The 17,287-nt window shown below is 42.8% G+C and overlaps 1 protein-coding gene across 1 annotated transcript in view; it reads left to right on the forward strand.

Annotated features, from left to right (window-relative positions):
- Positions 1 to 17,287, forward strand: part of LSM14B (LSM family member 14B) — a gene marked incomplete in the record, with an annotated part of 815,052 nt that overhangs the window by 566,201 nt on the left and 231,564 nt on the right. The window contains 1 exon segment of the mRNA XM_044090355.1: positions 6,320 to 6,479. Within this exon segment, the coding sequence (XP_043946290.1) occupies positions 6,320 to 6,479 (160 nt within the window).

Below are 17,287 nucleotides of genomic sequence, written 5' to 3' on the forward strand. Positions count from 1 at the left end.
ACTGCATCCATTTCTGCTATAAGCACCATGGAAAACTATTCCACTAGGGCTACTTCAACCTCTACTGCATTTCTCAGGGGAGTCCGTACCAGGGACACCCTGGAAGCTGCAACCTGGAGTTCTGTACAAACCTTCAAGCATTACCACTTGCCTATTTTCTCTAAATCCAGAGCTGGATTTGCTACAGCAGTCTTGCAAGGCCTGCTAGCCAGTCCTAACACTTCTTGACTGCCTCCATCCTTCCTCTGCTTTGGGAATCAACCATGAAGAACATAGTACAGTTGTGTACACTTACCATAAATGTAGATGTTGAGTGTATTTACGGTTGCAGTCCTGGTTTCCCTCCCAGCCTCCTGGCTTTCTCTATCCTTTTTACCCATCTTATTTATGGCCATCTTTTAAGGCAGGGGTATTTACTTTTTACTGGAGGTGTTCCACACCATTTAATAACTTCCTGTTTTGGGGGCTCCTGACATTTGGGGCAAGAAACTGATGTAATGGCGTCTGCTACATGTTATACCCCTGACGTCATGGAAGAGCATCTGACACAGAAATCTCAAGACTCTGGTATTCGGGCCGACCTGAGGGCTACCTGCAGTTAGATGACCCAAGTGTGATGACTGCAACAGTAAATATGGTAAGTGTACAAAACTGTACTTTGCCTGAGCTGTAGTCTGGGTAATCTGCCTCCAGGCTAAGGTCGTCAGACGGCTCTGATTACTTGAGTGCTGATGAAATGCCAGACAACTGTAAGGAATCTGTCCTTGCACAGCTGAGCTTTCTTTACCTGCCAGAATCCATTGATTACATAGTTGAGATCTGTCTGTAAACCATGATGGGTAATGCTGTTTAATCACTTGATGCATACATTAAGAATCTGTAACCTAGTCTTGTTCATTTTTTACTTTACTGCTCCTATATGTTTGAGAGCTGCTGGTGCTTTGGCTTAGTATCAAGTATTTTGTTTCAACATACTCTCTAACAAGTTCATAAGCTTGTAAGTCAGTTGTGAAGGATCACTGCTGTGGGTATACACAGTATCGGAGACCCTCACAACTGCTGTTTACTTGCACTCTTGCATTATACCAATTTGATACACTAGAAGTGTTAGTGAAGCAACTGTGCTTATTGGGAGATGTGTACCACAGTTTGACAGTCTACTTGCTTTTTAATCTGTAGCTTTTGATTCAGTGGCTTAGTGTCTCAAATGTGCAGAGCTTTGCGCCTTAAATCCCAGTGCTTCCAAAGTAGGTTTGGATGTTGGTCCAGCACCCATGTCTGACACTTATCTTGTGCATCTACGGTTTTGGACTTAAGAAGGCATCAGCTGTTCTTTTCAGTGCCAGTCACCAAAGCCATTTGAGCAACTTTTTCATAAATTTATGCAACATTCAGATTTTGAATACACTTTGTTTAGCATGTATTTGCAAAATATTTTTCTATCTCAGTCCGTGATTTAGTGTAGGGTGGTGCAGTTTAGGTTAAGGTTGTGACCTGCTAGGCAATGGAAGCAGTGGTTAACTTTTGCCTCTAATGCCTTATGCTAATGTGGGAAGGTTCCTCACTTAAGAGGAACTAGGCAAGGGTGTCCCCATTATTTGCTTTATAGTTGACGTTGGGAGACTCCAATTTAAGGATACAAATTGGTAATCAAATGTTGGCTTTATTTGCTATTTTGTACCTGATAAAATCAAAATGACAACTGTTGAACATCTTGACAGTTTAGTCTTTTTGGATACAAAATGAAGATGAAATGAGTTATAACTAAACTGTACTCTAATTTTTTTTCCGCAATATCCATGTTTATGGGAAGTATTCAGGAGTACAGATTAAAAATTCTGTGGCAGTGAAGGATATGTGGGATGAGACTAAACCAAAGATCATACAAACATTGAAACTAAGCTCAATATGGATAGGATACAAGCAGTGAAAATGTTTAGTCCCTTTAGTTTTATGTATAGTTCAGTCATGTCTGCCAGAGAAGTTACAGTTGAAGGAATTTGGGAGTAAGGTTTTCCGACAAAACATGGTTTATGATTACCTGATTTTGAAGTGAGTTTAGAGCTACATAGTTGAGGCTCGCTCATAGCACAAGCAAAAATTTAGAATTCAAAGTGAAAAGATTATGAAACTGGGGGCAAATTGAAGAAATGAAAGTGGGATTTTGGATGCAGATCACTTAATAGCCATACAGAATGTAGTGCTTGGAGCATGATGGTTACTCTGGTATTTGGAAAGACAAATTAAGCACCAGAGTAACATGTGACCTGACCTTAATGGGCCTAGTGCCAGCCAGTAGAATCTGCTTGTACTGTAGCAAATAAGTGGCAAAGATTTTTGTCTGCTGTCAGTACAGGTAAGTCCCTCCAGCTTCTCAAACTTTGTAGAACAGGATGTATTTGTATCCTTCAGGAAATGGATGCCAATGCTGAAAAATGAAATGGATGTCATTTAGTGACTTCAGTCCTCCAGTGGTTTGTCTGAACCACAGATTGAGGAACAGACCAAAAAAATGACAAATCTGCATGTCCTGTGAATCGACAGTTGAGAGGTATGAAAGGAAAGTGTAAACTTGGACTACATTACCTCTGACAGAACTCTCAAATTGTGTAGCTTTGCAAGCCAGGAAAACTATTTCCTCAACTAGTAGTACATGGAGAAGAGAACACTCCATGCACTGCAAAGGATTGAGTGGTTCACAACCTGCAGTTAGGTTCTTGGATGGCAAGATTCACATGTCAAACTATGCTCTCAAGGTGAATTTTTGTATTAATGTCTCTACCACATAATCTGGTTACGATCAGTGAACCATTCGTAATTGTTTACTTTGTGAAGCATATAGAGAAGTATTCTAAGAGCAAAGCCAACATGAGTGAAGAGATTTTGCCAATGGGTTGACTGCAGATGAAGTAAAGACTAGGCAAGAGAAGGTTGCAATTTATTGGCAAATTGGCAAAGTAACAAAAGTAGTGGAGCAAACGCCAGGGAAAGGTGAAATGGGAAGTGGCAAAAACATTTGGACTACAGGCTAGACTACTTTCCTGATTTGGGGTTTATATCCATTAAGGCAGAGGGTTGCCTAAGTGAAGGACCTGCTCTAGTAGAATTTAGTTGAATCTAGAACAGAAGATTCTGTTAAAGGTAAAATTAGTAAGGTAAGTAAAATATTGCCCAATAACTAGAAATCAGAAATTTATAAGACTGTATAAGCAAGTTACAAAGGAAATGAGAGGACGCATGTGGCTCCCAAGTATGCGACGTCTAGAGAATTTAGGATTTTGTGCTTGGAAGCATTTGCATGGGTATTATACTCCAAGCAGATGTCAAAATTTTCACAGGTAGATTGAGAATACTGATGTGTTAAGGAAGAGTCAGTAGGGAACATATATTTTGGGAAGGTAATGAGTTTCATCCCAAAATTTTTTGGGAGTACTGTCAGAATGGTGAGCAAATCAGTAATAAGGAAAGGATTGTGAGCTGGGGTACAATATTTGAATTGCCTACACATAAGCCTTGCAAAGTTTAATTTACATTTTCTAGTAATGTTTTTGGCAGCCAACAGATTTGATCTAAGCCAATTGTATTTGAAATATTGAATACTGTAACTGATAACTGGAAGTGGATCTTTAGAACAGGGTAAGAGCAAAATTAGAAAGTGGAAATTATGGGAACAATACATGCAAAATGTTTTGAGGGGGAAGTGAGATTTAAGAGAAGGCAATTCAGCAATTTATGCAATGTTGGATTGATGTACAAAAAATGTGATGCATGTAAGTGTACACGTTGGTCTTTTTTTTATATAAATGTCAAGTGGTAACTAGAGGGGTTTTAAGTAACTTTCAGCCAAGAGTCCTTGGTTCCCTCCGCTTTTGCTGCACAACTCTGGGTGAGTTGGTAACTAGACAGTGCTTCAGGTTGTTCCTGAATGTAGACCCTCAAGCAGGCATACCCAACAGGCAATTTTCCCCAACATGTTTGTAGCTGTACCTGGAACATCAGCTGCACTGCACCATGTAGCTGTCTCTGTTGCAACACATTGTTACCCTTTTGCCTTATTTTATTGCCCACTTCTCAGATGGAGTTCTTGTAATTCCAAAGCTTTTTCATTTGGCTTTGTGCATCTCAAATTCAGTGTTTGTTGGTTTATACTTGCTGGCATGCTTAAGAGTGTTCCTTAAACTATTGGAGAGTAAGTAAAAGGTTCTTTCTAGGCTCATTGTTCCTGAAATTTTTTTAAATTGCAGTTTTGTTTTAAAAATTAAGTACCTTCAAGACTTCTAGCAATAAGCCTTTGGTGGTGTAGACAGTGAAGAGTAGAATTCCTAGACCATATTTTTTTCTGAATTCTTGGTGGTGGGGTTAGTCAAATTTTGTACTTCAAACTTAAATTTCTTTGTTTCCACAGTGATTAACACTAGGCAGCAAGACTGGATGTTCATGCACAGTAGAGTTGCAGCTTTCTAGCCTCCTTAAGGAGTTGGATGGATTCACACTGACCATCTAGTGTTTGTAGCACACATGTAGCTTCATGTGGGTAGATTAGCATTTTTGAAGCAGTTACTGCACTTTCAGAGTTGTCCCTGGGCAGGTATGCTCATGTCAGTCTGGTTAAGAGCTAAGGGAAACTATCCTTCACTTTTGAACTTGCGGTCCTGCTACTGTTATCAAAAAATGTGGACCCAGGGTTTAGTCACTTCAAGGAGAGCTTGCAACTCCATATCCCATCCACTGGATTGCTTGCTGCAGCCTTGCCCTAAAGAGGCTTGACTGGCAAGTGCTACAGCTGAAGCTGCTGCACAAGGGAAAGGCTGCTTCCTTTGTTTTTTTGATTATGTGCACTTTGGCCTGTTAAAATTGTAAAGACTCCACTTTCAGTTATTGTACTTCAGGATGTGCTTAAGTAGCCCTTTTGGCAATCCCACCTCCTTCCAGTTAATGCTCTTTATGTATTTTGCCAGTTTGCCATCAGATCCTTCCTGTTGTATGCAAGCCTTTCTTCCAGCCTATTCAACCGGTTCAAGAACTTGCTTGGAGACCATCCAGGCAGCCATGAGGGTACTTTGTGACTGTTTCATATAAGCACAAACTGAATCGCACGAACATGTATTGAGTGACACGTAAAGAGTGAAAAATTCACAATATCGAAGGTATAAACTGATACTGCTGTAGGGAATTCTTCCCTTTGCTTCAGTGGAGTGTGATCTCTGAGTTGGTATATTTAAGTAGGGGGGTGCAGGGAGGCTTGCCCCCTGCGTACAACAGTGACTATTTGTTTTTTGCCGTGTTTGGGATTCTATGTTTTGGGCTTTTGCCCTTTACGTGTTGCTCAATACATGTTCGCGAGATTCAGTTTTCATGCTTATAATATGAACCCCTTTGTGACAGCATATGGATACTAATACCAGTCCAGTGGTGGTCACTAATCACAAGGGCCATCTATGCCATACATGGTGTTCACCACATGCAGACAAGGGCTGCTTTCATTGGCTTGAGTAGCCATGTCTTAACCCTCTCTGCCAGTCTCACTCATGAATGTTGCCCACCACCTGAACTTCTATATACAAAGTAGTGGTTGGGATCAGCTGAGGGCCACCAACCTTACCCCATCACCAAAATGGACACCTCCATTCTCCCACCCCGAGTTGGTACCTGAATCAGTAACTTCATTACCCTTCCCTTTACTGGTCTATGCCAATCCAGTTTTTGATGCTAATCAGGGGACATCCGTGCAACAGATGCATGCTATTTCTCTATTTTGAGTCCTTTTTTCTTTGATAGTTACTCAACCCAAGTCAAAGATGGTCACTTGCATTAAAATACAATTTCAGGCAGAGACTTGCTGTTTATAGACTCTGGGCTAAGCACTTGCATGCGTCTTGGAGTGTAGAGTATACTGTGTATGCGCTTTTGTTAAAAATTCTGATTTTGTGGCAGGAATGAACCCAGTAAAGGACAGTGGGTTTTTGTAAGCATTTTGAGAATGTAACCGGTTTTGTTGAATTTAGTTTACCATTTTAGCTTTTTTATATACATCTAGTTCAGAACAAAAGGTTTTTTACAGTGGTACAATACCTGAAATCAGCTGCTGTGGTTTATCGAGCCCTTTTTGCTATGAATTGTTCTCTACTTCAGAATTTAAATGTTTCCATGGTGAAAATTGTGTACTTTGCTAAATCGTTAATAGCTGTTCCTCTGGAGCTGTATGTGTAGAAAGTGTATGACCTGTTTACTAAGGCTAATCCTTTTGATCCACTAACTCTGCTGTAAGAGTAACTGATTTGGTGGGTGGAAGTTTAATAGTGTAATTTTTTTCTTTTAGATGACAAAAGTGACAAAGCTGATGGGGACGAAAAGGGAGATTCTGGTGTTGAAACGCAAAACAGTGAGGGAAATGCAGAGGAAGATCCTTTAGGACCAAACTGTTACTATGACAGATCAAAATCATTTTTTGACAACATTTCTTCAGAGCTGAAGTCTAGGTAAATGTTTCTTGTGGCACAGTGCCTTGCACCATGTGTAGAGGTTTCTAGTAACCGAAGTGCTGTTAGGAAGAATAAGGTTTTAAGGGCGCACAATAGAAAATATTCCACCTTCAGATGGGATTGCTAATCTCAGTATTTGGGTGTACCCACCTGATTCCAAGTTCGGGCCATTATACTGATGTAGGTTTTAAAGACTAGCAGGGTTCTGATGCAAGTTGCACAAGGTTATATTGCTTACTATGTTCTGGCTTTCAGCTCTCAGGTGGTTACATTTCACCTGTGTAGTAGGTTGTACTATAGTAGAGTTTTAAATTGTAGACTCTGAAGAGTTTATTTTAAAAATGTAAATGTGCTGGGTTATTTTAGCAAGTTTTATTTACAGATGTGTCTACATGTAGGATTGTAAAACCTTAACTGTGACAAAGGTTTAGAAGGGATCCAAGAAAATGATGGAACAGAGCTGAAATTGAAGGATTTTTGGGTCTTGATGCATTTGCCTTGGATTCCTGAGGCATACTTCAATGGCTGCGAAAAATGGCTTTAATCAGCCATGAAAATTTCAGGGGATCCTCAGACAGCTTAGTCATGCCACCCAGAACTCTCCATCAGTACTTTTGGTACATCCTCAATTGTATACAGAGAATGCTAGTGAGACTATCCAGACACTTCACTGTGAGGGAATATTTTGAAAGGACACCAAAGTACCTTTGAATCTTACTGCCATCTGAACATCCTTTTCCTGGAGTTTTTTGTTAAGATCACTTGCATTCCATGATAGTAATGTAAGCACTGTTTGTACCAGTATTTAAATCACGATTTTCCCTTTTATACAATTGCAGGTCTGCTACTACCCCAGTGATACTCTGTCAAGCTAACTTTCAGTTGCTCTGCTTTCGTTGCTGTTTTCTCTTGTACAATTTCACTATCCATGTATTTAATGACTGCATATGAATTCCTCTAGTACATTCTCTGGACAATGTGCAGTCATAACTATTCACAGCAAAGTTCAGACTGTTTTGTACTAATGCATATCTTCCACCCCCCCATGTTCTTGTCATCTATAAGATTGCGATTGAGTAGTCACTTTTTACCCTTTACAGTAATCTTGCACTTTCCTAAACAGCTTATACTTGCCATTACCCCCTCTTGCCCCCACAAGACAGCTGCATGTATTTTTTCTGTAATGCACTAGCTTGGTAAAACATCTGCTTGTAATTGCATCCTGAGCAAAAGCTTAATTTTCCCCCACCCTTCTCAGTTGCAAGTTTCTCTACCTGCTCTGTGCACCACATAATGCTGTATTTTAGCATTCATTTACCTAATCCCAGTTTTCGTCATTCAACCGTTTTGTTACCTTTACCCTTTTAAATCTTCCAGGAAGGGGATCTTTGCTTTAAAATTTAAATGTAGGCTCCTATAAAACTTTATTTGAAAAGTTAACTTTCTTGGCCCTATGCTGAGCAGGTGGAGTACATGAATTTAAGAACCTTTAAAACTAGCAAAACTACTGCACATTTCCCATTACAGAAGGGGATTAAGGTTTTACAGTTGGATGTATTAATTTACCTCTGGTAATCTGTCCAAGATGTGTCGCTTGAAAGCTTGGTCTTTTGTTGCCCAAAAGACCTGGCTGTGCTAGGTTTTTTCTTGCTTCATGATTGTAGGGATTTTTTGAGTCTCTCTGTTTTTGCCTCCTGCAGACCTATCCTATTCAAGTAATATTTTGGGATTACTTATGGGTGGGGAATGTTCATTGGTGGGCTAAAACTAAGGCATTGTCTACTGTCTGATTTGCTTGGTGCATGTGGCTGGTAGGATGGTTTCTTTTAGGAGTAGTTCTGTATCTTCAATACCTCTTCATTTAAAATGTCCCTCCGGTAAATCAGTCCTCTGGTTTATGTGCCTAATGAAGGTTAGTAATTTCCTTCCAGCCTTCCTGGTGCATTAGTAAAGCAAAGGTTGTCTAAGATGTTCATGTTTCACTGCTGCAGTCATTACACTTGGGTTATCCTGCCATCAGGCGGTCCCGCAGTCGGCCAGAGTTCCAAAGTCTTGGTCCGGCGTCAGTTGCTGTTGCCTCCTCCCTGACGTCAGTGCATCAGGGGCATAGAAGAAGCAGCCGTTGCCATTTTCTTCAGTCTTTCTTGCCGCACGGTGCCCAAAGCAAAAGCAGTTTGCAAGTGCCGGTCGGCAGTCTCCTGATATCAGTTTCGATTTTCAGATCCGAAGTCTTCAATAAAGCCAAGTACCCCATTGGGGAAACTTTCTTGACTCTCACAAATTTCTTGCTGACCCTGAAACTATTTCCCAGGGTCCCAAAGGGGTAAAGGCCTCCACGGCTAAAAATCCAGTTCCCTGACAGGGACACTCGAGCATTACAGGTGGGGGAAGAAAGTTTGCACCTCTGCAACTTTAGCAGTAAGGGCTTTAAACTGCCAATTTCACATGCTTTAACTATTTACCGTCACAGTTAAAACAGAAAATTACAAGTGCAGAACCACCTGATTTTAAGGAAATGCAGGATTTATTGCATGCAGCTGAGCAAGTGGGAAAGCATACTTTGCAATGTGGTTTTGACTCATTAAAAGCTTCTTGAAGAGCAGCAGTTACAGGATCTGTGATTCGAAGGCATGCGTGGTTAAAGGAACAAAGCTTACCGGATTATGTTAAGGCAAAATTATTGGATGCTCCTTTACAGCAAGATATTTTATTTGGTGTTAAGGCAGAAGAGGTACTGAAGAAAATGGAGGATAAGGCAAAATCTATGCAAACAGTGAAGGATTTCTTACAGGTACAGCCACCAAGATTTAGAAGGAATTGGCCTACAAAAACTTGGTCCTTTCCAGTGTCAGACCACAAAGAGGCAGCTACAGACGCCCAAGAGGCAGATCTCAGCCCCAAGACTCTTACAGACCATGACAGTGGGGTGCTTCCTCCCCAAAAGGAGGTGAGGACAAGTCACAACCTTGCAGGAAACAGTCCCATTGACTTCCCCCTTCCAATGCCAAACTCTTACCTTTTGGCAGCTCCCTTAGGGGGGAAACCTAGCTCTTTTTTTTCACAAAACGGGCAAGTAATCACCCAAGACAAATGGGTGCTAAATATTGTCTCAAGGTTACAGGTTCCACTTTCACACTTTACCAAGGCTAAAAGGTATGCCAGAACTGCCACATAATCAATGGGCAGAGGCACAAAAATAAATTACAGCCCTGTTGGACATGAGAGCTATTCAAAGAGTACCACAGCAGGGACAAGGATTTTACCCCAGAAAGGACAAAGCCTGAAGACCCATACTAGACCTTTCCATTCTAAATACTTGCGTGGATGTTCCGAAATTCAAAAATGTTGACACTACAGCAGCTCCTTCCCATGTTGGGCAAGAAAGCTTGGCTTGTCACTTTGGACCTCAGAGGCATACCTGCATGTCCCTCAGACAAAATTGCATAAGATAGATTCATAGCTGGTTCAATGCACTACCAATTCTCTGCACTGCCCTTTGGCTTATCTACTGCACCCAAGGTCTTCACAAAGTGCCTGGCACCAGTAGTTGCATTTTGCAGACAAAAAGGAATTCAAATATATCCATACCTGGGCGACTGCCTTATTCAAGCAGAGGGCAAGGACATTCTTCTAAAGCATCTGGATACAACGGCCCAGATGGCTTATCTCACGCCAGACAAACAAGGACAGCTGACTCAGTATTTTCAAATCATGGCAACAAAGTCCCAACTCCCTGCAAGAAAAATTCTGCAGGCCTTGGGATTCATGGCATCCTGCATTCTACTAATTCCATATGCCAGACTGCATATGAAGAAATTACAATGGTACCTAAAGTGTTTGGAGTCAACACTCTCACAGCTTGGAAACAGTAATAACGCTAATTCCCTGCCTACAACAGGAGTTTCGATGGTGGGCACAGGCATGTCGCCTCAACAAGGGTCAGCCTTTCACTCTTCCCACAGCCAAGCAGACTTTAACAGATGCTTCGGATTACGCCTGTTGAGTTCATATGACAGGAAAATGTATTCAGGGCAAATGGGCCACAGACCAAATGCATCTTCACATCAGTCAAAAAGAGATGTTGGCTGTACAAAATGCCCTAACAGCTTTCAAGGACCACCTGCATCCAGGACCATTATTAAAGACAGACAACACCACAGTAATGTGGTACATAAACAAGCAAGGGGGCATTCATTCTTATCCCCTATGCAGTCAAGCCATGATCTTGTGGAACACAGCTATAACTTAAATTCATCTGCAAGCACAATTCCTGCCAGGAAAGAACAATACTCTGGCAGACGACCCAAGCAGAAACATCATGGATCCTCACGAGTGGAAATTAAATCCAGAAGTTTTCCGCATGATAATGCAAAAATGGGGGTGCCCGGACATAGATCTCTTTGCCTCCCCACTGAATTGCCAACTATACAAAAATTATGCACAAGGACTTATTACACACAAGTATGGAAAGTGGATGCTCTTTTTTTTCAGTTTGAAAGGAGAGGCAGTGGTAGGAAGGCATAAACGTTTAGGCTTTTCCAAGGTACTCCTAAAAGCCAGACTAGACGAACCACAGATGATTCTGATTGCTCCAGACTGGCCACGCCAGCACTGGTACCCAATCTTAAAGAACTTGGCTCAAGGCCCACCTTGGATTTTACCTCAAATTCCACACCTGACTCAACAAAACCAGATCCTGCACAGTCAGCTAAAAACATTATCCCTGGCTGCATGGCAGATTCATTAGCCACACTGACAACACCTCTATCTAAAGCTGTTATGGATGTCATTTTGGAGGCCAGGAAGCCTAGCACCAGGAAATCTTATTCAGAAGTGGAAGAGATTCTGTGCCTGGAACCAGGCTCAAAGCCTTGACCCTCTTGTCCCGAACATCCCTCAGATGCTACAATACTTAACTGAGATGCTGGACAAAGGACCATCTTTCTCATCCATTAAGATCCACGCTTCTGCCATTTCGGCTCATTACAACACAGATCCTCCTATTTTCTCTCATCCATTGCTAAAGCAGTACCTCAGTGGGGCTAAAAACAAGACTGCCCCGAAGAGCACCAACTCCTACTTGGGACCTCAATTTTGTCTTGGCAAAACTCACTTTACCTCCTTTTGAGCCAGCCAATTCAGCATGATTAAAATATATCATGGAAAACTGTTCTGCTATTGGCAATAACCTCAGCACGAAGAGTCTCAGAACTACAGGCACTAATGGCAGTGGAGCCTTTCATAATTTTTCACCAAGACAGGGTTTCCTTATGAACAAACCCTTCATTTATGCCTAAGGTGGTATCCAGTGTGGCTCTTAACCAAACTATTCACTTGCCAACATTTTATCCGAATCCACAGAATAACTGGGAGAGAATTCTACATTCTTTGGACATACAATTACGCTTCTATTTGGACAAAACAAGTTTTCAGAAAAACTGAGCAATTGTTTGTATCTTATGCTGCAAGATCACAGGAAAAGGCTATTTCAAAGCAGACCATTTCAAAGTGGATAAGACACTGTATCCGGTTCTGCTACACATAGCATGGGAAACCTGTACCATCTAACAGACCACATTCCACCAGGGCAACCATCTTCTACTGCCTACCTTAGAGGAGTACCTACCAAAGACATTTTGGAAGCTGAAACTTGGATTTCATTGCACACCTTTACCAAGCATTATCACTTGCCTCTTTACTCCAGATCCAGAGCTGGCTTTGCCACTGCAGTGGTGCAGGGCCTCATAGCCACACCTAATCCTCTATAGAACCAGCCACCCTAACTCAGCTTTGGGATTCTACCAAAGTGTAATGACTGCAGCAGTGAAACACTGAACATAGTACAGTTTCATACCTACAATAAATGTAGATGTTAGTGTTCTGCTGCAGTCCTGGTACCCTCCTGCCATACCCTCTCTTAGCTGGGTCTTATCTAACTTTCTACACTTTACTACCTATGTGGTGTATTTGCTGGTGATTGAAGGTTTTGTTTTTACCGTACTGTATGCTGTGTAAGCAATATGTATTGCCTATCTTTTTGGGGGTACCTGACATCTGGGGCAAGAAACTGAAGAAAATGGCATCTGCTGCTTGTATACCCCTGATGCACTGGTGTCAGGGAGGAGGTGACGGCAACCGATGCCGGACCAAGACTTTGGAACTCTGGCTGACTGCGGGACTGCCTGACGGCAGGATAACTCAAGTGTAATGACTGCAGCAGTGAAGACACTCTAACATCTACATTTATGGTAGGTACAAAACTGTACTTTGTCTTCCAGATCTACAGGTTTTTCTAATTTCTTCTTGCTGCAGTTGTATTTCTACTGTTTTTAAATTCTTAGCCTTCTAGGTTGCTGTTTCCTCTGGTAGTTAAGGGCCTTCAGTGTTCTCTCTCTCTCCTCGTAGTTTTAATGTCATCAGATGTTCTGTTTCGCATCTTTAATCTTTTCCTACAGAGGTATCCTTTAATTTTTTCAACAATTCTAGCTGCTTCTCTTAGGCCTGCAGCAATGTTTCACAGATCCCAGCAACAGACTTCCAGCCTATTTACACATCCAGGGTAATTGGAATTTGATCAACACATTAACCAAGCCATGAAGAAAACACACCAGAAACTAGGTTCAATACAGTAAGATCATTCCTTGATAGAAGCCAGAAAATGTATAGCATCCAGTTACTGTACGCTTCCTCTATTAGTAAACTGCAAGCCACATTTCTGACAGGACAGTATAACCGCCAGATCTCCTGTCCTCTTAAGTACTGGGCCTGATCTGATCCTGTGATTAGACTCTCGTGTATATGCCAGACTTTGGCTCCAGCTCCTCCCTCTACTCAATGCCCTACTCCACCCAGTCACCTCAGATCTAATTTGCTGTCATCTTGAACAGATCCAAGTTCCATTCTTGAGCAGATGTCCTTCAAGGATGCATCTGCAGTCTTTACAAATGGGTTGTCCTGTAGTCAGGCAGCCCTTCGGTCGTCCGGATTCCAAAGTCTGGGTCTGGCTTCGGCTGGTGTCGCACTTCACCCGACGTCATTGCGGCAGTTATTCGGGTATAAAGGCATCAGCTGACGCCATTTTCCTCCGTCTTTCTTTGCGTGTGGCGCCCGAAGCAGAAGCTGTTAGCAAGTGCTGGTCGGTCAGATCCAGAGATTACTACTACCGAATACTACGAAGACTTCTATAAAGCTAAGTACCCCGTTGGGGACTTTCTTGCCTCAGCCGATGTCAGAGAAAGTTAATAACTGTATTTTGTGGGAAACAAATACCTCATAAGGATTTCCACTCCTATTGCATACATTGTTTAGGCCCAGACCACGACGTAGCAGCTTGTCTAGCCTGTGCTTTTAACCGACGGACGCTTAGACGTCGCTCGGACTTTGCTGAACAGATTTTCGGCTCCGATTTTGCCTACATTATGCAGTCGGATCCTCCTACGCAAATAACCAAAAAATGCAAAGAAAAGGACCGACACTCGCGGTCTGCGGTTTCGGCCGAAACCGCAGTTAAGCAAACCACGAGTGTCTCTGTTTCGGCCGAAACCGAGCAAGCGGTTCTTTCTTCAGCCGATAACTTGCCTTCTACCGAGGTCTCTTCTATCCTGGTAGAAACGGCTTCTGAAATCCAACCTTCTTTTGCGATTTCACAGGATTTATCAGACACCGTTCCCCTAGATATTTCTACCCCTGCACGTGGAGCTGCTTGGCCTCCTCCAGCTATGTCTATTAAGGCCTTTGCCAGGGCTAAGGCAGCCAAAGCATCAAAACCTGTGCCTGCCAAGCCCCCCTCTCACAGGCCCAGCACCAGCTCCCATATGCTTTCTTTGGCAGAGGATCTCATCTCTTTAATTCGTGGAGCCCAGCCTCATCCAGACAGGGCCTCTCCCTCCTCCAGAAAAAAGGCCTAGAGCAGAGCCCCCTGAGCCAGTAGCCACAGATGATTCCTCGGATGACTCAGATCATACAGACCCTCTTGAGGCTTCTTATTCTCCTTACGAAGACTCTGATGCTGAGGAGTCCATCCCTTCAGCCTCTCCTCCTGAGGAATTTTCCTTTGGGGAAACCTTGCATGCTATGAGGGAAATTTCAGTGGCAGGGCCAAGATTTCTCAGACTCTAGGAAAAGGCTTAGGACCTTTCTACACTTGCCACAGCATAGGCCTTTAGCTATACCTCCAGTCCTATCTGTTGATGATGCATTTAATGATGTTTGCACTGCTCCTGATACTTTACCTCCGGCCCCTGCTAAGCCCGATAGGTACTACAGGGTCCCGGACACTCATCACCACTTATAGAAGGCTCCTTTTGCAGATCCAGAGACTATCTCCCAGGGCCCTAAAGCTGTAGCAGCTACTTCTTCTAAAAAAACCCTCCCCTCTGAAAGGGATTCCAGGTCCTTAGAGAGATGGGGTAAAAAAGTTTACACCTCTGCTACTTTGTCAGCTAGAGCTTTGAACTGCCAATTTCATATGATTCAATATCAAGAGTTTATGCTTGACCAGTTGACTAAAAAGCTGTCCTCAGAAGAATCTATAGATAAAAAGTATGTTCAAGAAATGTTACATAACATACAGCAGGTTAGTAACCATTCTTTAAAATGTGGCTATGATGCACTGGAGGCTTCCTTTAGATCAGCCATGACTGGCACAGTTATCAGGAGGCATGCATGGTTGAAAGAACAGGCATTACCAGACCATGTCAAATCTAAGCTTTTGGATGCACCTATGGACAAGGTCAATTTATTTGGTGCCCCCACACAGCAGGTACTAAAGATGGAAGAGAAAGCAAAATCTGTGCAAACAGAGTGAGATTTCTTATAAGTTCAACCTCCAAGGTTTAGCAGGAACTGGCCCTCCAAGAATTGGTCCTTTCCGGACACCTCTAAGGCACAGAGGCAGGAACAGGCGGCAGAAACCAATCCAGGGGTGCCTACAGGGGTCGCCAGTGGCAGGGCAACAACCAGCGAGGCACGGATACAGCCACCACCACTACAACAACTCAATCACAGTGACTTGGCAGTGGCACCGCCTACCAGGGAACAACTAGAAGCACCCTTAGGCGGAAAGCTAACATTATTTTCAAGAAACTGGCACCATTACAAGAGAAAAATGGATTTTGCAGACTATAGACAAAGGCTACAGGTTCCATTTCCATACACTCCCAGGAAAGAGAGGAATGCCAAACCTACCACCTTCTCAAAGGGCAGAAGCTCTAAAACAAATATCTCAATTATTAAGAATGAGAGCTGTGGAAAAGGTACCATTTCTGGAGCAAGGGAAGGGATTTTACTCCAGGCTCTTCCTGGTACCAAGAAAAGAAAACAAATGGAGACCTATTCTAGACCTGTCCGCTTTAAACACATTCCTCATTGTCCCAAAATTCAAAATGCTGACCCTACAGCAGCTTCTTCCCATGCTGGGCAAGGAGTCTTGGCTGGTAACTCTAGATCTCAAGGAGGCATACCTGCACGTCCCCATAAGACCAATTTGCAGAAGATACCTCAGATTTCTTGCAGGATCAGAGCATTATCAATTCTCAGCATTGCCCTTTGGCTTATCTACTGTGCCCAGAGTGTTCACGAAATGCCTGGCATCAGTAATCGCTCATTGCAGACTTCAGGGAATTCAAATCTATCCCTACCTGGACGACTGCCTGATACAAGCGGACAACAAAAACAAACTCACAGAAGATTTACAAAGAGTAATCTACTTGCTGCAAGCCCTGGGATATACAGTCAATACAAAAAAGTCAAGGCTGATTCCATCCCAAAGAATAACCTTTCTGGGTGCAGAACTGGACACATCAAAACAAATGGCATTTCTAACTGCAGAAAAGAAAGAGCAACTTCCTCTCTACTTGGCATTGACGAAGCAGAGCTATCGAACTGCAAGAAAAGTGCTACAAGCTCTAGGCTTCATGGCATCCTGCATAATTCTGGTACCTCATGCCAGGCTGCATATGAGAAAGCTACAGTGGTACCTAAAGAATTTGTGGTCTCAGCACAAGCACAGCCTAGAAACCAAAATTCCAATAATCCCATGCCTGAAGCAAGAGTTCTTATGGTGGGCTCAGGCCTGTCAATCAAACACAGGACTGCCCTTTTGCAAAAGTCAACAAAGACAAACCATCACGACAGATGCCTCAGACCTTGGTTGGGGGGCACACATGATGGGCAACTGCTTTCAAGGCCTATGGACTCAAGACCAGCTGCATCTGCACATAAATCTAAAAGAAATGATGGCAGTAAAATTGGCAATCCAGGCATTCAGACCTTTTCTCCAAGAAGGCCGGTTGATGATAAGGACAGACAACACCACAGTTATGTGGTACATCAACAAACAGGGAGGCACACACTCATACCCTCTATGCCGGTTGGCACTGGACCTATGGGATGTGGCTCTGAGCTACAACATTCAGTTACAGGCAGTTTATGTACCAGGGAAGGAAAACATTCTAGCAGACATATTAAGTAGAACTACAACAGATGCCCACGAATGGATGCTGCATCCGGACATCTTCAAAAACCATCACAAGAGAATGGGGATTACCACAAATAGACTTGTTTGCATCCCCTTTCAATCACCAGTTGAAGAAATTCTGCATAAGGACTTACCACCCACTTGCTTGGAAGGTGGACTCCCTATCCTTCAGTTGGAATAGCCTGACAGCATATGCATTCCCACCACTACCTTTGAAGCACAAGGTGCTTCTCAAGATCAAAGAGGAACGTCCGAGGATCATTCTGATAGCCCCAGACTGGCCAAGACAACATTGGTATCCACTTCTGAGGAGCATGTCCTGGGGACA

The sequence above is a fragment of the Protopterus annectens genome, chromosome 12.part0, assembly GCF_019279795.1.
Source record: "Protopterus annectens isolate FY-2018-M chromosome 12.part0, PAN1.0, whole genome shotgun sequence".
NCBI classification, from domain to species: Eukaryota; Metazoa; Chordata; order Ceratodontiformes; family Protopteridae; genus Protopterus; species Protopterus annectens.